Source organism: Bufo bufo, chromosome 11 (assembly GCF_905171765.1).
Source record: "Bufo bufo chromosome 11, aBufBuf1.1, whole genome shotgun sequence".
NCBI classification, from domain to species: Eukaryota; Metazoa; Chordata; class Amphibia; order Anura; family Bufonidae; genus Bufo; species Bufo bufo.
The window spans coordinates 101,208,689-101,234,387 of record NC_053399.1 but is presented as its reverse complement, the minus strand read 5'-3'; the positions used below and the strand labels follow the sequence as shown (position 1 = coordinate 101,234,387).

General features: G+C 57.0%; 1 protein-coding gene across 1 annotated transcript; it reads left to right on the top strand.

Annotated features, from left to right (window-relative positions):
- The first annotated feature begins 398 nt into the window (after positions 1–398).
- On the top strand, positions 399–17,584 carry RIIAD1 (regulatory subunit of type II PKA R-subunit domain containing 1). Its single transcript, XM_040412640.1, has 4 exons — positions 399–557; positions 2,787–2,863; positions 4,407–4,453; positions 17,212–17,584. Exons 1-4 carry the CDS (start codon positions 492–494, stop codon positions 17,268–17,270), a joined length of 249 nt encoding a protein of 82 aa, XP_040268574.1. The 5' UTR covers positions 399–491; the 3' UTR covers positions 17,271–17,584.
- Positions 17,585–25,699: the final 8,115 nt, after the last annotated feature.

The following is a 25,699-nucleotide window of genomic DNA, read 5'->3' as shown; positions in this document are numbered from 1 at the left end:
GAGGTGTATATAATATACATATAGTGTACAGAGGGTGTATATAATATACATATAATGTACAGAGGTGTATATAATATACATATAATGCACAGGGGGTGTATATAATATACATATAGTGTACAGGGGGTGTATATAATATACATATAATGCACAGGGGGTGTGTAATATACAGTTGGGTCATTACATTTAGTGTATACCTTGTGGAGTCGTCTATAAGTACAGCAGGTGACTGCTGTGAGGTAGGTCATGGTAGGTACACACCTCACACCTCACACATACGGGTATAGCACCTCAGCAGTGACGTCATTCCTCCGCGGTCTCCTCTGACAAACTCAGGTTTTGCGCGGGATTTTTCACCGCTATAGTTGTCTCCACGGGAACCATGAGGGGGCGTGTCTTCGAGATAGTCACGTGAACTGTATTTCAGTCAGTTGCAACCGTGAGTTCCTTGACAACCAAACCTAGTAACGGAGCGGCGGGCGCGAGACGACATGGCGGAGGAGGCGGACTCCGGGGCACTGAACGGCGAGCAGGAGCGGCGGCTCCGGGAGAGGAAGGTAGTGTGTGACCCCGGCAATGGTGTACCTCCCCTGTACCCCGGGCAGTGCCCCCCGTACTCCTGGGTGTACCTCCCCTGTACCCCGGGCAGTGCCCCCCGTACTCCTGGGTGTACCTCCCCTGTACCCCGGGCAGTGCCCCCCGTACTCCTGGGTGTACCTCCCCTGTACCCCGGGCAGTGCCCCCCGTACTCCTGGGTGTACCTCCCCTGTACCCCGGGCAGTGCCCCCCGTACTCCTGGGTGTACCTCCCCTGTACCCCGGGCAGTGCCCCCCGTACTCCTGGGTGTACCTCCCCTGTACCCCGGGCAGTGCCCCCCGTACTCCTGGGTGTACCTCCCCTGTACCCCGGGCAGTGCCCCCCGTACTCCTGGGTGTACCTCCTCTGTACCCCGGGCAGTGCCCCCCGTACTCCTGGGTGTACCTCCTCTGTACCCCGGGCAGTGCCCCCCGTACTCCTGGGTGTACCTCCTCTGTACCCCGGGCAGTGCCCCCCGTACTCCTGGGTGTACCTCCTCTGTACCCCGGGCAGTGCCCCCCGTACTCCTGGGTGTACCTCCTCTGTACCCCGGGCAGTGCCCCCCGTACTCCTGGGTGTACCTCCTCTGTACCCCGGGCAGTGCCCCCCGTACTCCTGGGTGTACCTCCTCTGTACCCCGGGCAGTGCCCCCCGTACTCCTGGGTGTACCTCCCCTGTACCCCGGGCAGTGCCCCCCGTACTCCTGGGTGTACCTCCCCTGTACCCCGGGCAGTGCCCCCCGTACTCCTGGGTGTACCTCCTCTGTACCCCTGGCAGTGCCCCCCGTACTCCTGGGTGTACCTCCTCTGTACCCCGGGCAGTGCCCCCCGTACTCCTGGGTGTACCTCCTCTGTACCCCGGGCAGTGCCCCCCGTACTCCTGGGTGTACCTCCTCTGTACCCCGGGCAGTGCCCCCCCGTACTCCTGGGTGTACCTCCTCTGTACCCCGGGCAGTGCCCCCCGTACTCCTGGGTGTACCTCCTCTGTACCCCGGGCAGTGCCCCCCGTACTCCTGGGTGTACCTCCTCTGTACCCCGGGCAGTGCCCCCCGTACTCCTGGGTGTACCTCCTCTGTACCCCGGGCAGTGCCCCCCGTACTCCTGGGTGTACCTCCTCTGTACCCCGGGCAGTGCCCCCCGTACTCCTGGGTGTACCTCCTCTGTACCCCGGGCAGTGCCCCCCGTACTCCTGGGTGTACCTCCTCTGTACCCCGGGCAGTGCCCCCCGTACTCCTGGGTGTACCTCCTCTGTACCCCGGGCAGTGCCCCCCGTACTCCTGGGTGTACCTCCTCTGTACCCCGGGCAGTGCCCCCCGTACTCCTGGGTGTACCTCCTCTGTACCCCGGGCAGTGCCCCCCGTACTCCTGGGTGTACCTCCTCTGTACCCCGGGCAGTGCCCCCCGTACTCCTGGGTGTACCTCCTCTGTACCCCGGGCAGTGCCCCCCGTACTCCTGGGTGTACCTCCTCTGTACCCCGGGCAGTGCCCCCCGTACTCCTGGGTGTACCTCCTCTGTACCCCGGGCAGTGCCCCCCGTACTCCTGGGTGTACCTCCTCTGTACCCCGGGCAGTGCCCCCCGTACTCCTGGGTGTACCTCCTCTGTACCCCGGGCAGTGCCCCCCGTACTCCTGGGTGTACCTCCTCTGTACCCCGGGCAGTGCCCCCCGTACTCCTGGGTGTACCTCCTCTGTACCCCGGGCAGTGCCCCCCGTACTCCTGGGTGTACCTCCTCTGTACCCCGGGCAGTGCCCCCCGTACTCCTGGGTGTACCTCCTCTGTACCCCGGGCAGTGCCCCCCCGTACTCCTGGGTGTACCTCCTCTGTACCCTGGGCAGTGCCCCCCGTACTCCTGGGTGTACCTCCTCTGTACCCCGGGCAGTGCCCCCCGTACTCCTGGGTGTACCTCCTCTGTACCCCGGGCAGTGCCCCCTGTACTCCCGGGCAGTGCCCCCCCTGTACCCCGGGCAGTGCCCCCCGTACTCCCGGGCAGTGCCCCCCGTACTCCTGGGTGTACCTCCTCTATACACCGGGCAGTGCCCCCCTTACTCCAAGGCAGTGCCCCTGTGTATTCGTCCTCTATACACCCGGGAGTGCCCCCCATACTCCCAGGCAGTGCCCCCCGTACTCTTGTGTCTACGTCCTCTATACACTGGGCAGTGCCCCCGTACTCCCAGACAGTGCCCCGTCTTACATGTCCCCTTCTTGCCCAGATTCAGACCCGGGTCAGTAATGAGGAATATCTGAGGAGTCATCCGGAGGTGAAGCTGCTGCTCTCTGGATTCATCCGGTAATTATAATGCTTTATTGGCTCCCGAATTATTGCTCTGTAATGCGTGCCATGCGTGTTGCATGTCCTGAGTCATGCGTGCCATGCGTGTTGCATGTCCTGAGTCATGCGTGCCATGCGTGTTGCATGTCCTGAGTCATGCGTGCCATGCGTGTTGCATGTCCTGAGTCATGCGTGCCATGCGTGTTGCATGTCCTGAGTCATGCGTGCCATGCGTGTTGCATGTCCTGAGTCATGCGTGCCATGCGTGTTGCATGTCCTGAGTCATGCGTGCCATGCGTGTTGCATGTCCTGAGTCATGCGTGCCATGCGTGTTGCATGTCCTGAGTCATGCGTGCCATGCGTGTTGCATGTCCTGAGTCATGCGTGCCATGCGTGTTGCATGTCCTGAGTCATGCGTGCCATGCGTGTTGCATGTCCTGAGTCATGCGTGCCATGCGTGTTGCATGTCCTGAGTCATGCGTGCCATGCGTGTTGCATGTCCTGAGTCATGCGTGCCATGCGTGTTGCATGTCCTGAGTCATGCGTGCCATGCGTGTTGCATGTCCTGAGTCATGCGTGCCATGCGTGTTGCATGTCCTGAGTCATGCGTGCCATGCGTGTTGCATGTCCTGAGTCATGCGTGCCATGCGTGTTGCATGTCCTGAGTCATGCGTGCCATGCGTGTTGCATGTCCTGAGTCATGCGTGCCATGCGTGTTGCATGTCCTGAGTCATGCGTGCCATGCGTGTTGCATGTCCTGAGTCATGCGTGCCATGCGTGTTGCATGTCCTGAGTCATGCGTGCCATGCGTGTTGCATGTCCTGAGTCATGCGTGCCATGCGTGTTGCATGTCCTGAGTCATGCGTGCCATGCGTGTTGCATGTCCTGAGTCATGCGTGCCATGCGTGTTGCATGTCCTGAGTCATGCGTGCCATGCGTGTTGCATGTCCTGAGTCATGCGTGCCATGCGTGTTGCATGTCCTGAGTCATGCGTGCCATGCGTGTTGCATGTCCTGAGTCATGCGTGCCATGCGTGTTGCATGTCCTGAGTCATGCGTGCCATGCGTGTTGCATGTCCTGAGTCATGCGTGCCATGCGTGTTGCATGTCCTGAGTCATGCGTGCCATGCGTGTTGCATGTCCTGAGTCATGCGTGCCATGCGTGTTGCATGTCCTGAGTCATGCGTGCCATGCGTGTTGCATGTCCTGAGTCATGCGTGCCATGCGTGTTGCATGTCCTGAGTCATGCGTGTTGCATGTCCTGTGCCATGCGTGTTGCATGTCCTGTGCCATGCGTGTTGCATGTCCTGAGTCATGCGTGCCATGCGTGTTGCATGTCCTGAGTCATGCGTGCCATGCGTGTTGCATGTCCTGAGTCATGCGTGCCATGCGTGTTGCATGTCCTGAGTCATGCGTGCCATGCGTGTTGCATGTCCTGAGTCATGCGTGCCATGCGTGTTGCATGTCCTGAGTCATGCGTGCCATGCGTGCCATGCGTGTTGCATGTCCTGTGTCTCGGGTCTTTTACTAATTTTCTTTTTTCATAACTTTTTTTCCCCCAGAGAAGTTTTACTAAAAAGACCAGAAAATGTCAGAGTGTTTGCAGCAGGTGAGATGATCCATTGTCTCTTCAGAGCTCCGGACCCCCCAACCCTCTACACAGACATCCCTCATCATCCATACATCATACGTGCCCCATAGTGCCCATCCCTCATCATCCATACATCATACGTGCCCCATAGTGCCCATCCCTCATCATCCATACATCATACGTGCCCCATACTGCCCATCCCTCATCATCCATACATCATACGTGCCCCATACTGCCCATCCCTCATCATCCATACATCATACTGCCCATCCCTCATCATACGTGCCCCATAGTGCCCATCCCTCATCATCCATACATCATACGTGCCCCATAGTGCCCATCCCTCATCATCCATACATCATACGTGCCCCATAGTGCCCATCCCTCATCATCCATACATCATACGTGCCCCATAGTGCCCATCCCTCATCATCCATACATCATACGTGCCCCATAGTGCCCATCCCTCATCATCCATACATCATACTGCCCATCCCTCATCATACGTGCCCCATGACGCCCATCCCTCTTACGTTCCTCATGCCTCCAGTGTTCTGGTCGGGGCCCTCATGAGGTCTCCTCGGGCCCCCGATGGCGCAGGCAGGATTTACTTCCTATGATTTATGTTGTGTTCCTTCACATCCTGTGAGACATATGAATACAATGCGATAGTTCCAGTGTAGACTGACACTCCGGCTCAGCAGCGAGGAGGTCGGGGTCACCATTACTACCCAGGAATGGAGGAAGGAAAGGTTTTCGGGGGGTTGTTTGGCCCGCTGTGGGACAGGACGCTCGTCTCTTCCAAGCTTTATTAGTAAGGACAGAGCTGGGCGCGAGCGAGAATCCATCACGGAGAAGGACGCCAGCCGGAGGACAGAAAAGGCATTAGCGCGTCTCGCACGTCCGCCAGCGCACTCGCCTCCTATCGTAAAGCTGTCAAGTCAAATGGCAGCCGTCTCCTGGATTAGGAGCCGGTGGGATTGGCCCCCGGGGAGCTCTGCTGCTGTCCTCCCCGGGGCCCGTGCAGTGGAAATGCTGAGTGGCAGGTGGGCAGAGGTCCTGTACCCACCGGGGGGCGACACCACCGCCCAAAACCTGCACCTTCCCCGACCATCAGAGACCGTGTCACAGGCACGACAGGCCTCCACAGTCTGCGAGACATCCCCGAATCACAGACACGGTCCGCTCTACTACTACAGTCTGCGAGACATCCCCTGATCACAGACACGGTCCGCTCTACTACTACAGTCTGCGAGACATCCCCTGATCACAGACACGGTCCGCTCTACTAGTACAGTCTGCGAGACATCCCCTGATCACAGACACGGCCCGCTCTACTAGTACAGTCTGCGAGACATCCCCTGATCACAGACACGGTCCGCTCTACTACTACAGTCTGCGAGACATCCCCTGATCACAGACACGGCCCGCTCTACTAGTACAGTCTGCGAGACATCCCCTGATCACAGACACGGCCCGCTCTACTAGTACAGTCTGCGAGACATCCCCTGATCACAGACACGGTCCGCTCTACTACTACAGTCTGCGAGACATCCCCTGATCACAGACACGGTCCGCTCTACTACTACAGTCTGCGAGACATCCCCTGATCACAGACACGGTCCGCTCTACTAGTACAGTCTGCGAGACATCCCCTGATCACAGACACGGCCCGCTCTACTAGTACAGTCTGCGAGACATCCCCTGATCACAGACACGGTCCGCTCTACTACTACAGTCTGCGAGACATCCCCTGATCACAGACACGGCCCGCTCTACTAGTACAGTCTGCGAGACATCCCCTGATCACAGACACGGCCCGCTCTACTAGTACAGTCTGCGAGACATCCCCTGATCACAGACACGGTCCGCTCTACTAGTACAGTCTGCGAGACATCCCCTGATCACAGACACGGCCCGCTCTACTAGTACAGTCTGCGAGACATCCCCTGATCACAGACACGGTCCGCTCTACTACTACAGTCTGCGAGACATCCCCTGATCACAGACACGGTCCGCTCTACTACTACAGTCTGCGAGACATCCCCTGATCACAGACACGGTCCGCTCTACTACTACAGTCTGCGAGACATCCCCTGATCAGAGACACGGTCCGCTCTACTACTACAGTCTGCGAGACATCCCCTGATCAGAGACACGGTCCGCTCTACTACTACAGTCTGCGAGACATCCCCTGATCAGAGACACGGTCCGCTCTACTACTACAGTCTGCGAGACATCCCCTGATCAGAGACACGGTCCGCTCTACTACTACAGTCTGCGAGACATCCCCTGATCAGAGACACGGTCCGCTCTACTACTACAGTCTGCGAGACATCCCCTGATCACAGACACGGTCCGCTCTACTACTACAGTCTGCGAGACATCCCCTGATCAGAGACACGGTCCGCTCTACTACTACAGTCTGCGAGACATCCCCTGATCACAGACACGGTCCGCTCTACTACTACAGTCTGCGAGACATCCCCTGATCACAGACACGGTCCGCTCTACTACTACAGTCTGCGAGACATCCCCTGATCACAGACACGGTCCGCTCTACTACTACAGTCTGCGAGACATCCCCTGATCACAGACACGGTCCGCTCTACTACTACAGTCTGCGAGACATCCCCTGATCACAGACACGGTCCGCTCTACTACTACAGTCTGCGAGACATCCCCTGATCACAGACACGGTCCGCTCTACTACTACAGTCTGCGAGACATCCCCTGATCACAGACACGGCCCGCTCTACTACTACAGTCTGCGAGACATCCCCTGATCACAGACACGGCCCGCTCTACTACTACAGTCTGCGAGACATCCCCTGATCACAGACACGGCCCGCTCTACTACTACAGTCTGCGAGACATCCCCTGATCACAGACACGGTCCGCTCTACTACTACAGTCTGCGAGACATCCCCTGATCACAGACACGGTCCGCTCTACTACTACAGTCTGCGAGACATCCCCTGATCACAGACACGGTCCGCTCTACTACTACAGTCTGCGAGACATCCCCTGATCACAGACACGGTCCGCTCTACTACTACAGTCTGCGAGACATCCCCTGATCACAGACACGGTCCGCTCTACTACTACAGTCTGCGAGACATCCCCTGATCACAGACACGGTCCGCTCTACTACTACAGTCTGCGAGACATCCCCTGATCACAGACACGGTCCGCTCTACTACTACAGTCTGCGAGACATCCCCTGATCACAGACACGGTCCGCTCTACTACTACAGTCTGCGAGACATCCCCTGATCACAGACACGGTCCGCTCTACTACTACAGTCTGCGAGACATCCCCTGATCACAGACACGGTCCGCTCTACTACTACAGTCTGCGAGACATCCCCTGATCACAGACACGGTCCGCTCTACTACTACAGTCTGCGAGACATCCCCTGATCACAGACACGGTCCGCTCTACTACTACAGTCTGCGAGACATCCCCTGATCACAGACACGGTCCGCTCTACTACTACAGTCTGCGAGACATCCCCTGATCACAGACACGGTCCGCTCTACTACTACAGTCTGCGAGACATCCCCTGATCACAGACACGGTCCGCTCTACTACTACAGTCTGCGAGACATCCCCTGATCACAGACACGGTCCGCTCTACTACTACAGTCTGCGAGACATCCCCTGATCACAGACACGGTCCGCTCTACTACTACAGTCTGCGAGACATCCCCTGATCACAGACACGGTCCGCTCTACTACTACAGTCTGCGAGACGTCCCCTGATCAGAGGCCCAGCACTGATCCGCTGCCACCATTCACCCTCTGGAGTGCCCGGGCAGACTTGTGGCTCAGTGCGGCCGGCGGGCACCACTCCTGTGCTGTACGATGCGTGCCGGCTGTCTTCTAGTAACGTGCAGCTCATGACATCCCGGCTGCCATCTGTAATAACAGGTTATAATAAGTGGCTGCCAGCAGGGACATCGTTACCTTCCTCTAATGAGGCTCAGGATCCGGCCTCCACAGGGAACACCGCTGCCTGTGGAAAAACGGAGATTGCCATGGCTGCCGGCCGGATGTGTGAGGAATTAAATTACTGCAGGAACACAACCTCCAGCCCTGGGTGCAAGGGATGGGCTGAGAAGGAGGCCATGCATGGTAAGCAGGTGGCATAGATGGGGAGGAGGCCATGCACAGTCAGTGGGTGGGCATAGATGGGGTGAGGAGGCCATGCAGAGTCAGTGGGTGGGCATAGATGGGGTGAGGAGGCCAAGCACGGTCAGCGGGTGGGCATAGATGGGGTGAGGGATGTGAGGAGGCCATGCACAGTCTGTGGGTGGGCATAGATGGGGTGAGGAGGCCATGCACAGTCAGCAGGTGGGCATAGATGGGGTGAGGGATGTGAGGAGGCCATGCACAGTCTGTGGGTGGGCATAGATGGGGTGAGGAGGCCATGCACAGTCAGCGGGTGGGCATAGATGGGGTGAGGGATGTGAGGAGGCCATGCACAGTCTGTGGGTGGGCATAGATGGGGTGAGGAGGCCATGCACAGTCAGCAGGTGGGCATAGATGGCGTGAGGGATGTAAGGAGGCCATGCACAGTCTGTGGGTGGGCATAGATGTGGTGAGGAGGCCATGCACGATCAGCGGGTGGGCATAGATGGGGTGAGGAGGCCATGCATAGTCAGTGAGTGGGCATAGATGGGGTGAGGAGGCCATGCACGATCAGCGGGTGGGCATAGATGGGGTGAGGAGGCCATGCACGATCAGCGGGTGGGCATAGATGGGGTGAGGAGGCCATGCACGATCAGCGGGTGGGCATAGATGGGGTGAGGAGGCCATGCACGGTCAGCGGGTGGGCATAGATGGGGTGAGGAGGCCATGCACGGTCAGCGGGTGGGCATAGATGGGGTGAGGAGGCCATGCACGGTCAGCGGGTGGGCATAGATGGGGTGAGGAGGCCAAGCACGGTCTGCGGCTGGTCATAGATGGGGTGAGGAGGCCAAGCACGGTCTGCGGCTGGGCATAGATAGGGTGAGGAGGCCAAGCACGGTCAGCGGGTGGGCATAGATGGGGTGAGGGATGTGAGGAGGCCATGCACAGCAGGTGGGTATAGACTGATGATGGGCAGACAGGGTGACTGGATATATTATGAGGGGTATATGGTAATGGTGGCTGCTGGGACCAGTGGGGTGATCTGTGCGGACATTCGCTGGCGGTCCGGCGGCCATGTTTACGCCCTGCGTTGCTCTTGCAGTCTCCAGCACCGGACCGCTGTGGACGCTGGCAGTGACGGCCCGTGTCGGCTGATGTGCTCCAGACGGCCCCAAAAGATCCATTCTGACCTTTATTAAATCATATTACAGCCGTGTAATGCGGTTACACAGGAACACACACGCACGTGTTACTATGGAGATGGGAGCAAGTGGAAAGCAGCTATTCCATGCAGGCAGCGTTAACCCCATGTGTACCGGAGCAAGGAAGCTGAGAGTCTGATCACACCTAGAACATCCTGCCATCTGCAATCAACTGATCACACCTAGAACATCCTGCCATCAACTGATCACACCTAGAGCACTCTGCCCTTATATCTATAATCATCTGATCACACCTGGAGCACTCTACCCTTATATCTATAATCGTCTGATCACACCTAGAGCACTCTGCCCTTATATCTATAATCGTCTGATCACACCTGGAGCACTCTGCCCTTATATCTATAATCGTCTGATCACACCTGGAGCACTCTGCCCTTACATCTATAATCGTCTGATCACACCTGGAGCACTCTGCCCTTATATCTATAATCGTCTGATCACACCTGGAGCACTCTGCCCTTATATCTATAATCGTCTGATCACACCTGGAGCACTCTGCCCTTATATCTATAATCGTCTGATCACACCTGGAGCACTCTGCCCTTATATCTATAATCGTCTGATCACACCTAGAGCACTCTGCCCTTATATCTATAATCGTCTGATCACACCTAGAGCACTCTGCCCTTATATCTATAATCGTCTGATCACACCTAGTGTCGGGATTCGAACCCATGACCAGCCACATCCCAGGCGGTAGCCGTGCTTACTAGGCTACCGTCCTCTCTGGACATTACTCCCTGAAACCTATTATGTAACCTCAGTCTTGCCAAGCCTTGCTCATCACCCTTGATTCCCCACACCTGGTACTTCCCTATATAAGTCCAGCCCCTTGCACTCTAGCTTGCTGATTATTGAGCTCCTGAGCCTTGATCAAGCTTCTCCTCATCTGTTACTCCTGCTACTACTGAAAGTCCACTGCTGACCAGGAATTGCCTACCGACTACTCTTCTGCTTGTCCCTACCTACTGAACTGCTACCACCGTTGCCATCCGGATTGTCTGACCACGCTTACTGCCGCCTGCCCTGACCCACCGCCTGCCTACCGACTACTCTTCTGCTTGTCCCTACCTACTACCTGCCTGCGGTCCTTGCCACTGGGCTCCACTCCTACCTCCAGCCAGCGGTCCTCTGACTCAGGTGAGCCTATAGGATTGTTACAGAATAATCAGCCCCACTATGGAGTCCGCAATGGCCACTCTGCGTAAGCAGGTCTCCGAACTTCAAGAATTTGATACTACATATCAGGAGAAATTTGCCCAGCTCCAAGGCGTAGTCCAAAGCCAACAGAGGGAGATTATTGAACTACAGAGGCAACTCCTGGACGTCCGCGGCGCGCCCGCAGACACCCGCATGCCACTCCCATCAAGATTCAGCGGCGACAGACGCCAGTATCGGGGGTTTCTAAACCAATGCCGCATCTATTTTCAGATGTACTCGGCCCCCTTCACCACCGAGAAAAAGAAGGTGCTATTCGTGGTCAATCTCCTGACGGATGAAGCATTAGCATGGGCATCACCATACGTGGAGACTAACAGTCAGCTCCTGGACAACCTAAACAACTTCATCACCGCCATGAGCCAAGTCTTCGATGACCCCAACCGCTGTGCGACAGCCGAGGCGCGACTACATGGTCTGCGGCAAGGGAGACGCTCCGTCGCCGAATACACCGCCGAGTTTCGCCGTTGGGTCACGGACACCACCTGGAACCCAGCGGCACAGAGAAGCCAATTCCGGCGAGGCCTGTCAGAATTAATAAAGGACGAACTCGCCAGAGTTGAGGCCCCGGACGATCTGGATGACTTTATTCAGCTATGCATCCGGATAGATCAAAGACTCTCCGAGAGGAAGAAAGAAAGACTCTGGTCCGCGGACCACAGACCCACTTACTCCTTCTCTTCCACCGCCCAGCGCGACCCCCAGTCAGTAACTGAACCTATGCAGGTCGACGCTCTACGTAGGTCTCTATCCACAGCTGAGAAGGAGAGAAGGCTGGCCGAAAACCTCTGCCTCTACTGTGGGGAGCCGGGTCATTTTGCCATCAAATGTCCTCATAAGATCCGAAAGACTATTGCCGTCACGGAGCTAAAGGAGCAACCACAGACTCCAACCCCGCCAGCAGCCCCTGAAAATAACAACACGGCGGCTCATGGATCCCACTTCATCGTCCCCATCCTCATCGACATTGAGGGGCGACAACTCCCCTGTTCAGCGATGTTAGACTCCGGGGCGGGAGGCAACTTCATGGACCTAACCTTCGCCCGCGAAAAGAACATTCCACTGACAATCAAGGCAGCCCCCGTTGACCTGGAAACCGTCGACGGATCCCCACTCTCCTCGGGGCCGGCCACTCACGAGACCACCGAACTACAACTCCTCATAGAACCAGATCACCGTGAAAAGATCCACTTCTCTCTGATCGCCTCCCCGAAGTTCCCAGTAATCTTGGGCATCCCATGGTTGGCCACCCACAACCCCTCGGTGGACTGGGAAACCCGCTGCATACGATTCCCATCCGAGTTCTGCACGCTAAATTGCTCCCACAAACCCGTCCATCCACCCGAAGACACCACCATCTCAAAACTATCCGTCAAGGATCTGCTACCCCCTCAATACCGCAAGTTCCAGGATGTCTGCGACAAGAAAAACGCAGACAAGCTGCCACCACACCGACCCTACGACTGCCCTATAGAACTGTTGCCCGGGGCCGAAATACCCTTTGGCAGTATCTACTCCCTCTCAGAGCCTGAACTCAAGGCTCTGAAAGAGTACCTGGACGAGGACCTGAGGAAGGGGTTCATCCGGCCCTCCACCTCCCCCGCGGGAGCCCCCTTTTTCTTCGTAGAGAAAAAAGACTCCTCCCTGCGTCCCTGCATAGACTACAGAAAGCTTAATGACATAACCGTAAAAAACCGGTACCCGCTCCCACTGATTTCCGATTCCTTGAGAGACTCCGGGAAGCGAAGATCTTCACCAAACTCGACCTTCGAGGGGCCTACAACCTCGTCCGAATCCGCCCTGGGGACGAATGGAAGACCGCCTTCCGGACACGTTATGGTCATTTCGAGTACCTGGTCATGCCTTTCGGACTCTGCAATGCTCCCGCCACCTTCCAGCACTTCATTAACGACGTCCTCAGGGACATGCTGGATCTGTTTGTAGTCGTTTACCTGGACGACATCTTGATCTTCTCTGAAGACCTCGAGCAGCACCGCGAACACGTCCGCAGGGTACTGCAGAGACTCAGACAGAACTCTCTCTATATCAAGCTAGAGAAATGCGAGTTTGAGCGAACCACCACTCAGTTCCTTGGATACATCATCTCCCCAGAGGGCCTAAGTATGGACCCGGGGAAGGTCCAAGCTGTGATGAACTGGCCCGTTCCGAAAAACGAGAAGGAGATACAAAGATTCATTGGCTTCGCCAACTTCTATCGGAAGTTTATCCGGAACTTCTCCAAGGTCATAGCACCAATCACCCAACTCACCAAGAAGGCAGTCCCCTTCTCCTGGACACCCGAGGCCCAGGAGGCCTTCACCAAGTTGAAACTCCTTTTCACTTCTGCCCCAATCCTAATCCACCCGAACCCCGAGCTCCCATTTACAGTCGAAGTGGATGCATCAGACTCTGCGGTGGGGGCAGTTTTGTCACAACGGACAGGGGAGAGGATGCTATTACACCCGTGCGCATATTTCTCCCGCCAGATGTCCCCCTCCGAGAAGAACTATGACATCGGGAACAAAGAACTACTGGCGATCAAGGATGCCTTCTCCGAGTGGAGACACCTGCTGGAGGGAGCCACCAACCCCATAATCGTACTAACTGACCACAAGAACCTCGAGTTCATCCGCAGCGCTAAGAGACTCTCAGCCAGACAGGCCAGATGGAGCCTATTCTTTTCCCGCTTCAACTATCTCATCACCTATCGCCCTGGATCAAAAAACGGCAAGGCTGACGCCCTCTCCAGAATGTTTTCTGAGCCCTCACAGAGTAACAAGGGCCAAAATAACATCTTACCCGAGAGAAGGGTCGTAGGGGCCACCTACTCTAAAGAACTCCTGGGCACAATCAAAGAAGGATATGAAAATGACCCCTTCCTCGCCCACCCCACAGGGAATGTCAGCCTTACGTTTAAGAACGGTCATTGGTTTCATCAGGACCTACAACTATATGTACCAGAAATCGCACGGCTCGAAGTGCTCAAACTCAACCATGACTCCAAGCTGGCCGGCCATTTTGGCACAAGAAAGACCCAGGAGCTTCTCTCCCGCTCCTTCTGGTGGCCAACATACAAGGAGGACATCAAGAGGTACATCTCCTCGTGCGCGGTCTGTGCCCGCAATAAGACTCCTCGTTCCTCCCCCGTCGGTCTGTTACAACCCCTCCCTATTCCCTCCCGCCCCTGGGGCTCGATCTCCATGGACTTTGTGGTAGACCTTCCTCCTTCAAAAGGGATGAACACTATCCTGGTCGTGGTCGACCGTCTCACCAAGATGGCCCATTTCATCCCCTACAAAGGCATACCCACCGCCAAACAGACGGCCGATCTAATTCTCAGAGAGGTCTTCAGGCTGCATGGGATCCCGGACGACGTGGTCTCCGACCGAGGCGTACAATTTGCCTCAAAGTTCTGGAAGAACTTCTGCCTGGCGCTCGGGGTTAAAGTGAACCTATCCTCCGCTTTCCACCCTCAGTCAAACGGGCAGACTGAGAGAACTAATCAGACCCTAGAGCAGTACCTACGCTGTTTCAGCTCCCACCTGCAGGATGACTGGCTTGACCATCTCCCCACGGCCGAGTTCGCCTACAACAATGCTGAGCATAGCTCAACCAAGCACAGCCCCTTCTTTGCTAACACAGGCTCGCACCCGGTGTTCATTCCCCACCTGCCCGTCGCCTCCACCCTCCCAGCAGTGGCCGAACGCCTAACAACCCTACAGGAGGCACAAAAGAACATTATAGACAACCTCCAGCTCGCCCAGAGGCGTTTTAAACAGGGAGCAGACAAACGTCGCAAACCCACCCCGGGCTTCCATGTGGGAGACAAGGTGTGGCTGTCCACCAGGAACCTCAGATTGATGGTCCCCTCCAAAAAGTTGGCCCAAAGATACATGGGTCCGTTTCGGATCACCGCACAAATCAACGAGGTCACGTTCCGGCTCGACCTTCCGGACTCCATTAGGGTGCACCCTGTCTTCCATTGCTCACTCCTCAAGCCATACGTGGAGAACACCTTCACAGGCCGCCACTCGCCCCCTCCACCACCCGTGAGGGTACAGGGTGAAGAAGAATACGTTGTCGCAAAGATCCTCGACTCCAGGATCCACCGGGGAAGACTACAATACCTAATTGGGTGGGAGGGTTACCCTCCCGAGGATAACTCCTGGGAGCCAGAAGAAAATGTTCACGCCCCCAGACTGGTAAAAGAGTTCCACCAACGGCACCCCGGTAAGCCTGCCCCTGCGGTGCCCGGAGGTCACCTTGGAAGGGGGGGAGTACTGTCGGGATTCGAACCCGTGACCAGCCACATCCCAGGCGGTAGCCCTGCTTACTAGGCTACCGTCCTCTCTGGACATTACTCCCTGAAACCTATTATGTAACCTCAGTCTTGCCAAGCCTTGCTCATCACCCTTGATTCCCCACACCTGGTACTTCCCTATATAAGTCCAGCCCCTTGCACTCTAGCTTGCTGATTATTGAGCTCCTGAGCCTTGATCAAGCTTCTCCTCATCTGTTGCTCCTGCTACTACTGAAAGTCCACTGCTGACCAGGAATTGCCTACCGACTACTCTTCTGCTTGTCCCTACCTACTGAACTGCTACCACCGTTGCCATCCGGATTGTCTGACCACGCTTACTGCCGCCTGCCCTGACCCACCGCCTGCCTACCGACTACTCTTCTGCTTGTCCCTACCTACTACCTGCCTGCGGTCCTTGCCACTGGGCTCCACTCCTACCTCCAGCCAGCGGTCCTCTGACTCAGGTGAGCCTATAGGATTGTTACACCTAGAGCACTCTGCCCTTATATCTATAATCGTCTGATCACACCTAGAGCACTCTGCCCTTATATCTATAATCGTCTGATCACACCTGGAGCACTCTGCCCCTGCCCTTATATCTATAATCGTCTGATCACGCCTAGAGCACTCTGCCCCTGCCCTTATATCTATAATCGTCTGATCACACCTGGAGCACTCTACCCTTATATCTATAATCGTCTGATCACACCTGGAGCACTATGCCCTTATATCTATAATCGTCTGATCACACCTAGAGCACTCTGCCCTTATATCTATAATCGTCTGATCACACCTAGAGCACTCTGCCCCTGCCCTTATATCTATAATCGTCTGATCACACCTGGAGCACTCTACCCTTATATCTATAATCGTCTGATCACACCTGGAGCACTCTACCCCTGCCCTTATATCTATAATCGTCTGATCACGCCTAGAGCACTCTGCCCCTGCCCTTATATCTATAATCGTCTGATCACACCTGGAGCACTCTACCCTTATATCTATAATCGTCTGATCACACCTGGAGCACTATGCCCTTATATCTATAATCGTCTGATCACACCTGGAGCACTCTGCCCTTATATCTATAATCGTCTGATCACACCTAGAGCACTCTGCCCCTGCCCTTATATCTATAATCGTCTGATCACACCTGGAGCACTCTACCCTTATATCTATAATCGTCTGATCACACCTGGAGCACTCTACCCTTATATCTATAATTGTCTGATCACATCTAGAGCACTCTGCCCTTATATCTATAATCGTCTGATCACACCTAGAACACTCTGCCCTTATATCTATAATCGTCTGATCACACCTGGAGCACTCTGCCCTTATATCTATAATCGTCTGATCACACCTAGAGAACTCTGCCCTTATATCTATAATCGTCTGATCACACCTGGAGCACTCTGCCCTTATATCTATAATCGTCTGATCACACCTAGAGCACTCTGCCCTTATATCTATAATCGTCTGATCACACCTAGAGCACTCTACCCTTATATCTATAATCGTCTGATCACACCTAGAGCACTCTGCCCTTATATCTATAATCGTCTGATCACACCTAGAGCACTCTGCCCTTATATCTATAATCGTCTGATCACACCTGGAGCACTCTGCCCCTGCCCTTATATCTATAATCGTCTGATCACACCTAGAACACTCTGCCCTTATATCTATAATCGTCTGATCACGCCTGGAGCACTCTGCCCTTATATCTATAATCGTCTGATCACGCCTGGAGCACTCTGCCCTTATATCTATAATCGTCTGATCACGCCTGGAGCACTCTGCCCTTATATCTATAATCGTCTGATCATGCCTGGAGCACTCTACCCCGCCCTCTCATAGTAGCGGTCCTGGAACCTTACATCTCACATTTGCCTTGTAGATTACTTCACAGACTCTGCGCTGCGGGACCAGATCCAGGAGGAGAGGAGCCCCCAGTGACATCCCCTGCGGTGGACTCCAGTCTGGACGCCCTGCGCTATGGTGGGGGAGGGAGTGACGTCCACAGGAGCCGCCTCCAGCTTCACCGCCCCTCATGTGACTGATTATATCTACTTACATCTACCGCCGCCTCCTGCTGCAGTGCATGATGGGAGTTGTAGTGCTTTCACCGTGATCCGACAACTGCGGACCTCACGCCAGCCCCTGCTGGTTCAGGGTCTGTACCCTGCGGGGCATGGTGAGAGATGTAGAGACAGATGTCATTAACCTGCACATTCACTGTAGACAGCTGGAACAAGTGACCGCAAAAATGACCGTGCACCGTGTGGTTGTGGCTTTCCTGAAATACTCTGTGCTGCTGTGAAGGGTTAGAAGGGATTGGATGGACGTCCCCTAGAATATTTGGTCACCTCAGAGAAAAGGCTCCACCCACCGAGACAGTGCCTTCTGCATGGTGCACAGATAAAGCAGGGGCCCCCAGCAGGGTAGTGCCCGTCACACCCCATGTGCTCGCGAGGTGGAACAAAGGGAACCAGGAGGAGCCGTGTTCGGGAGGTCCTGCACATAGGGCTCCGGGCGGCAACAGTGGCCCCCATGTTCGGGCGGCAACAGTGGCCCCCATGTTCGGGCGGCAACAGTGGCCCCCATGTTCGGGCTCAGACAGGTTGATGATTTCTATGATGAGGCGAGCAGGGCTGGATTATAGTGAGAGCGCAGTTCAGATCTTGGCACAGCCGGTCCGGGGCAGTCTCTTCAGTGAGAGCGCAGTTCAGTTCTTGGCACAGCCGGTCCGGGGCAGTCTCCTCAGTGAGAGCGCAGTTCAGTTCTTGGCACAGCCGGTCCGGGGCAGTCTCTTCAGTGAGAGCGCAGTTCAGTTCTTGGCACAGCCGGTCCGGGGCAGTCTCTTCAGTGAGAGCGCAGTTCAGATCTTGGCACAGCCGGTCCGGGGCAGTCTCTTCAGTGAGAGCGCAGTTCAGTTCTTTGCACAGCCGGTCCGGGGCAGTCTCCTCAGTGAGAGCGCAGTTCAGTTCTTGGCACAGCCGGTCCGGGGCAGTCTCTTCAGTGAGAGCGCAGTTCAGTTCTTGGCACAGCCGGTCCGGGGCAGTCTCCTCAGTGAGAGCGCAGTTCAGATCTTGGCACAGCCGGTCCGGGGCAGTCTCTTCAGTGAGAGCGCAGTTCAGTTCTTGGCACAGCCGGTCCGGGGCAGTCTCCTCAGTGAGAGCGCAGTTCAGTTCTTGGCACAGCCGGTCCGGGGCAGTCTCTTCAGTGAGAGCGCAGTTCAGTTCTTGGCACAGCCGGTCCGGGGCAGTCTCTTCAGTGAGAGCGCAGTTCAGATCTTGGCACAGCCGGTCCGGGGCAGTCTCTTCAGTGAGAGCGCAGTTCAGTTCTTGGCACAGCCGGTCCGGGGCAGTCTCCTCAGTGAGAGCGCAGTTCAGTTCTTGGCACAGCCGGTCCGGGGCAGTCTCCTCAGTGAGAGCGCAGTTCAGTTCTTGGCACAGCCGGTCCGGGGCAGTCTCCTCAGTGAGAGCGCAGTTCAGTTCTTGGCACAGCCGGTCCGGGGCAGTCTCCTCAGTGAGAGCGCAGTTCAGTTCTTGGCACAGCCGGTCCGGGGCAGTCTCCTCAGTGAGAGCGCAGTTCAGATCTTGGCACAGCCGGTCCGGGGCAGTCTCTTCAGTGAGAGCGCAGTTCAGTTCTTGGCACAGCCGGTCCGGGGCAGTCTCCTCAGTGAGAGCTCAGTTCAGTTCTTGGCACAGCCGGTCCGGGGCAGTCTCTTCAGTGAGAGCTCAGTTCAGTTCTTGGCACAGCCGGTCCGGGGCAGTCTCCTCAGTGAGAGCGCAGTTCAGTTTTTGGCACAGCCGGTCCGGGGCAGTCTCTTCAGTGAGAGCGCAGTTCAGTTCTTGGCACAGCCGGTCCGGGGCAGTCTCCTCAGTGAGAGCGCAGTTCAGTTCTTGGCACAGCCGGTCCGGGGCAGTCTCCTCAGTGAGAGCGCAGTTCAGATCTTGGCACAGCCGGTCCGGGGCAGTCTCTTCAGTGAGAGCGCAGTTCAGTTCTTGGCACAGCCGGTCCGGGGCAGTCTCCTCAGTGAGAGCGCAGTTCAGTTCTTGGCACAGCCGGTCCGGGGCAGTCTCCTCAGTGAGAGCGCAGTTCAGATCTTGGCACAGCCGGTCCGGGGCAGTCTCTTCAGTGAGAGCGCAGTTCAGTTCTTGGCACAGCCGGTCCGGGGCAGTCTGTTCAGTGAGAGCGCAGTTCAGTTCTTGGCACAGCCGGTCCGGGGCAGTCTGCTCAGTGAGAGCGCAGTTCAGTTCTTGGCACAGCCGGTCCGGGGCAGTCTCTTCAGTGAGAGCGCAGTTCAGTTCTTGGCACAGCCGGTCCGGGGCAGTCTCCTCAGTGAGAGCGCAGTTCAGTTCTTGGCACAGCCGGTCCGGGGCAGTCTCCTCAGTGAGAGCGCAGTTCAGTTCTTGGCACAGCCGGTCCGGGGCAGTCTCTTCAGTGAGAGCGCAGTTCAGTTCTTGGCACAGCCGGTCCGGGGCAGTCTCCTCAGTGAGAGCGCAGTTCAGTTCTTGGCACAGCCGGTCCGGGGCAGTCTCTTCAGTGAGAGCGCAGTTCAGTTCTTGGCACAGCCGGTCCGGGGCAGTCTCCTCAGTGAGAGCGCAGTTCAGTATTTAGCACAGCCGGTCCGGGGCAGTCTCCTCAGTGAGAGCGCAGTTCAGTTCTTGGCACAGCCGGTCCGGGGCAGTCTCTTCAGTGAGAGCGCAGTTCAGTTCTTGGCACAGCCGGTCCGGGGCAGTCTCCTCAGTGAGAGCGCAGTTCAGATCTTGGCACAGCCGGTCCGGGGCAGTCTCTTCAGTGAGAGCGCAGTTCAGTTCTTGGCACAGCCGGTCCGGGGCAGTCTCCTCAGTGAGAGCGCAGTTCAGATCTTGGCACAGCCGGTCCGGGGCAGTCTCTTCAGTGAGAGCGCAGTTCAGTTCTTGGCACAGCCGGTCCGGGGCAGTCTCCTCAGTGAGAGCGCAGTTCAGATCTTGGCACAGCCGATCCGGGGCAGTCTCCTCAGTGAGAGCGCAGTTCAGTTCTTGGCACAGCCGGTCCGGGGCAGTCTCCTCAGTGAGAGCGCAGTTCAGATCTTGGCACAGCCGGTCCGGGGCAGTCTCCTCAGTGAGAGCGCAGTTCAGTTCTTGGCACAGCCGGTCCGGGGCAGTCTCCTCAGTGAGAGCGCAGTTCAGTTCTTGGCACAGCCGGTCCGGGGCAGTCTCCTCAGTGAGAGCGCAGTTCAGTTCTTGGCACAGCCGGTCCGGGGCAGTCTCTTCAGTGAGAGCGCAGTTCAGTTCTTGGCACAGCCGGTCCGGGGCAGTCTCTTCAGTGAGAGCGCAGTTCAGTTCTTGGCACAGCCGGTCCGGGGCAGTCTCCTCAGTGAGAGCGCAGTTCAGATCTTGGCACAGCCGATCCGGGGCAGTCTCCTCAGTGAGAGCGCAGTTCAGATCTTGGCACAGCCGATCCGGGGCAGTCTCCTCAGTGAGAGCGCAGTTCAGTTCTTGGCACAGCCGGTCCGGGGCAGTCTCCTCAGTGAGAGCGCAGTTCAGTTCTTGGCACAGCCGGTCTGGGGCAGTCTCCTCAGTGAGAGCGCAGTTCAGTTCTTGGCACAGCCGGTCCGGGGCAGTCTCTTCAGTGAGAGCGCAGTTCAGTTCTTGGCACAGCCGGTCCGGGGCAGTCTCCTCAGTGAGAGCGCAGTTCAGTTCTTGGCACAGCCGGTCCGGGGCAGTCTCAGTGAGAGCGCAGTTCAGTTCTTGGCACAGCCGGTCCGGGGCAGTCTCTTCAGTGAGAGCGCAGTTCAGTTCTTGGCACAGCCGGTCCGGGGCAGTCTCTTCAGTGAGAGCGCTCTCCTGGATGAGAGCCGTGTCATCCCCTGGTAATGAAGCTTTTATTCCTGGCAGTCTCCCTGGAGCACATGGGATGGAAATGAGGAGACTGCCCGTTTATTGGGTATGCGGGGCCCCTCTCTCCTGGACGCTCTCCATGTCTTTCTCATGAATATTTCACGGTGATCTCAGGGGCCACAGCTGAGTCTGGTCCTGGCTTCTCTTCATCCTCTGGTCCCCGGAGAGACTACCACCATCCAGTGCAGACAAACATGGCCGCCGCGGATACCACCCTCTGCCTGTCAGGGGCGTGACGGACGGGGCCCCTCTGGCTTGCAGGTGGGCTCAGGAGGTGAAGCTGATGATCTCCTTGATGAGGCTCAGCTGCGCCCCCCGGAGGACGCACAGGACTGGTGACGACTGAAGCTGCTCGGCCGGCAGTGCTTATCTGCCCCCTAGTGGCCATCTTACCAGGAAACTGTCCGGCCGCCACTGCTCAACATTATGGAAGGGCAGCTCCAGAGGACAAACTGCTGCTGAACAAGTGACATGGTGGACGGGGCCGCCGAGCAGACGAGCCCTCCATAGTTTCCTGTAAACAAGCCGTACCTGTATGCAGGCCCCAGACAGTCCATGGGGAGCGCCGCCCAAAATAACCCTCCCCTCCCCCGCCAGCAGATCCCACATAATGACTCGTCCTCGGGGGCCACGCAACTCAAACAAAGAAACGACACCTGGGAGACGTCAGCAGGAAAGGGTTAAAGAAGGGAGACCTATATATAGTCTACTGGGGCCCCGACCAGCACTGCGCCTCCACCCCCAGAAGAACAGCACGGGGCCGGGACACACACTGCATCTCCACCCCCAGAACAACACCTGGAGCTTGGACCAGCACCAGGAGGAGCCCGGACCAGCACTGCGCCTCCACCCCCAGAAGAACAGCACGGGGCCCGGACCAGTACTGCGCCTCCACCCCCAGAACAACACCTGGAGCTTGGACCAGCACCAGGAGGAGCCCGGACCAGCACTGCGCCTCCACCCCCAGAAGAACAGCACGGGGCCTGGACCAGTACTGCGCCTCTACCCCAAGAACAACACCTGGAGCTTGGACCAGCACTGCGCCTCCACCCCCAGAAGAACAGCACGGGGCCTGGACCAGTACTGCGCCTCTACCCCAAGAACAACACCTGGAGCTTGGACCAGCACTGCGCCTCCACCCCCAGAACTACAGCATGGGGCCCGGACCAGCACGAGGAGGAGCCCGGACCAGCACTGCGCCTCCACCCCCAGAAGAACAGCACGGGGCCTGGACCAGTACTGCGCCTCTACCCCAAGAACAACACCTGGAGCTTGGACCAGCACTGCGCCTCCACCCCCAGAACTACAGCATGGGGCCCGGACCAGCACGAGGAGGGGCCTGAATCAACACTGCACCTCCATCCCCAGAACTACAGCACGAGGCCCGGACCAACACTGCGCCTCCACCCCCAGAACTACAGCACGAGGCCCAAACCAACACTGCGCCTCCACCCCCAGAACTACAGCACGAGGCCCAGACCAGCACTGCACCTCCACCCCCAGACCTACCGCACGAGGCCCAGACCAACACTGCGCCTCCACCCCCAGAACTACAGCACGAGGCCCAGACCAACACTGCGCCTCCACCCCCAGAACTACAGCACGAGGCCCAGACCAGCACTGCACCTCCACCCCCAGACCTACCGCACGAGGCCCAGACAAACACTGCGCCTCCACCCCCAGAACTACAGCACGAGGCCTGGACCAACACTGCACCTCCACCCCCAGAACTACAGCACGAGGCCCGGACCAGCACTGCGCCTCCACCCCCAGAACTACAGCACGAGGCCCAGACCAACACTGCGCCTCCACCCCCAGAACTACAGCACGAGGCCTGGACCAACACTGCACCTCCACCCCCAGAACTACAGCACGAGGCCCGGACCAGCACTGCGCCTCCACCCCCAGAACTACAGCACGAGGCCCGGACCAGCACTGCACCTCCACCCCCAGAACAACACCTGGAGCTTGGACCAGCACTGCGCCTCCACCCCCAGAACTACAGCACGAGGCCTGGACCAACACTGCACCTCCAGAACTACAGCACGAGGCCCGGACCAGCACTGCGCCTCCACCCCCAGAACTACAGCACGAGGCCCAGACCAACACTGCGCCTCCACCCCCAGAACTACAGCACGAGGCTCGGACCAGCACTGCGCCTCCACCCCCAGAACTACAGCACGAGGCCCAGACCAACACTGCGCCTCCACCCCCAGAACTACAGCACGAGGCCCAGACCAGCACTGCGCCTCCACCCCCAGAACTACAGCACGAGGCCCGGACCAGCACTGCGCCTCCACCCCCAGAACTACAGCACGAGGCCCGGACCAGCACTGCGCCTCCACCCCCAGAACTACAGCACGAGGCCCGGACCAGCACTACGCCTCCACCCCCAGAAGAACAGCACGAGGCCTGGACCAGCACTGCGCCTCCACCCCCAGAACTACAGCACGAGGCCCAGACCAACACTGCGCCTCCACCCCCAGAACTACAGCACGAGGCCCGGACCAGCACTGCGCCTCCACCCCCAGAACTACAGCACGAGGCCCGGACCAGCACTGCGCCTCCACCCCCAGAACTACAGCACGAGGCCCAGACCAGCACTGCGCCTCCACCCCCAGAACTACAGCACGAGGCCCGGACCAGCACTGCGCCTCCACCCCCAGAACTACAGCACGAGGCCCGGACCAGCACTGCGCCTCCACCCCCAGAACTACAGCACGAGGCCCGGACCAGCACTGCGCCTCCACCCCCAGAACTACAGCACGAGGCCCGGACCAGCACTGCGCCTCCACCCCCAGAAGAACAGCACAAGGCCTGGACCAGCACTGCGCCTCCACCCCCAGAACTACAGCACGAGGCCCAGACCAGCACCAGGAGGGGCTCAGTTGTCCCCAGGCTCTGGATTACGCTCCCTCAGCTGCTCTCCTCTTCTGCCCCAGGGCAATATCTGACAGAAGAGCAGAGACCCCCAGTGGCAGGAGAGGGGCGGGGGAGGGGTGACAGCAGCAGTGCACAGCCCACCATAGCAGTCATTAGAATTCTGACTGGAGTGACAGATACATAGTGATATATCCTGCAGATTATTACACCTCTGACCTCTCTAGAGATCTGCAGAACATCGCTCTGTCCTCTCTACCTCCTGACAGATACAAAGTGATAGATCCTGCAGATTATTACACCTCTGACCTCTCTAGAGATCTGCAGAACATCTCTGTTCTTTCTACCCCCTGACAGATACATAGTGATAGATCCTGCAGATTATTACACCACTGACCTCTAGATCTGCAGAACATCGCTCTGTCCTCTCTACCTCCTGACAGATACAAAGTGATATATCCTGCAGATTATTACACCACTGACCTCTCTAGAGATCTGCAGAACATCTCTCTGTTCTCTCTACCCCCTGACAGATACATAGTGATAGATCTTGCAGATTATTACACCACTGACCTCTAGATCTGCAGAACATCGCTCTGTCCTCTCTACCTCCTGACAGATACATAGTGATATATCCTGCAGATTATTACACCTCTGACCTCTAGATCTGCAGAACATCGCTCTGTCCTCTCTACCTCCTGACAGATACAGTGATATATCCTGCAGATTATTACACCACTGACCTCTCTAGAGATCTGCAGAACATCTCTCTGTTCTCTCTACCCCGACAGATACATAGTGATAGATCTTGCAGATTATTACACCTCTGACCTCTAGATCTGCAGAACATCGCTCTGTCCTCTCTACCTCCTGACAGATACATAGTGATATATCCTGCAGATTATTACACCTCTGACCTCTAGATCTGCAGAACATCGCTCTGTCCTCTCTACCTCCTGACAGATACATAGTGATATATCCTGCAGATTATTACTCCTCTGACCTCTCTAGAGATCTGCAGAACATCGCTCTGTCCTCTCTACCTCCTGACAGATACATAGTGATATATCCTGCAGATTATTACACCTCTGACTCTAGATCTGCAGAACATCGCTCTGTCCTCTCTACCTCCTGACAGATGCAGTGGTATATCCTGCAGATTATCATGCCAGTGACCCCATGTACAGACCATACCCTGCAGAGCATTTCTTCTGTCAGTAGTCTGTGGAGCCCTCGTTAACCCCTCGCTCCCTGCGGGCTGGATCAATCTCGTTAGCGTGTAATGGTTGGCTATTAATAAGCTGCGTTTATAGATCGCCCGCAGATTATCAATCACGCGCCGTCTGGGTCCACCCCACCCCGCGTGCTGTCCCAGACCGGCAGGGAATGAGTTAACCAGGCTGTGCTGAGGGGGTTTCCAGCACGCTGCCCTGGAGGGGGCTATTCTATGCGGAGGGCGGCACATTGTGTCACAGACAATGGCGGCCGGCAGGTGTCAGGTTGTAGGCAGCCAGCTGCACCGCCTTTACACCCCCACCCCCGGCGGAAACGTTTCTACACATCCTCTGCTCCCATAATCCCTTCTTCATTGACCAATAACAAAGCAGCGCCACGTCA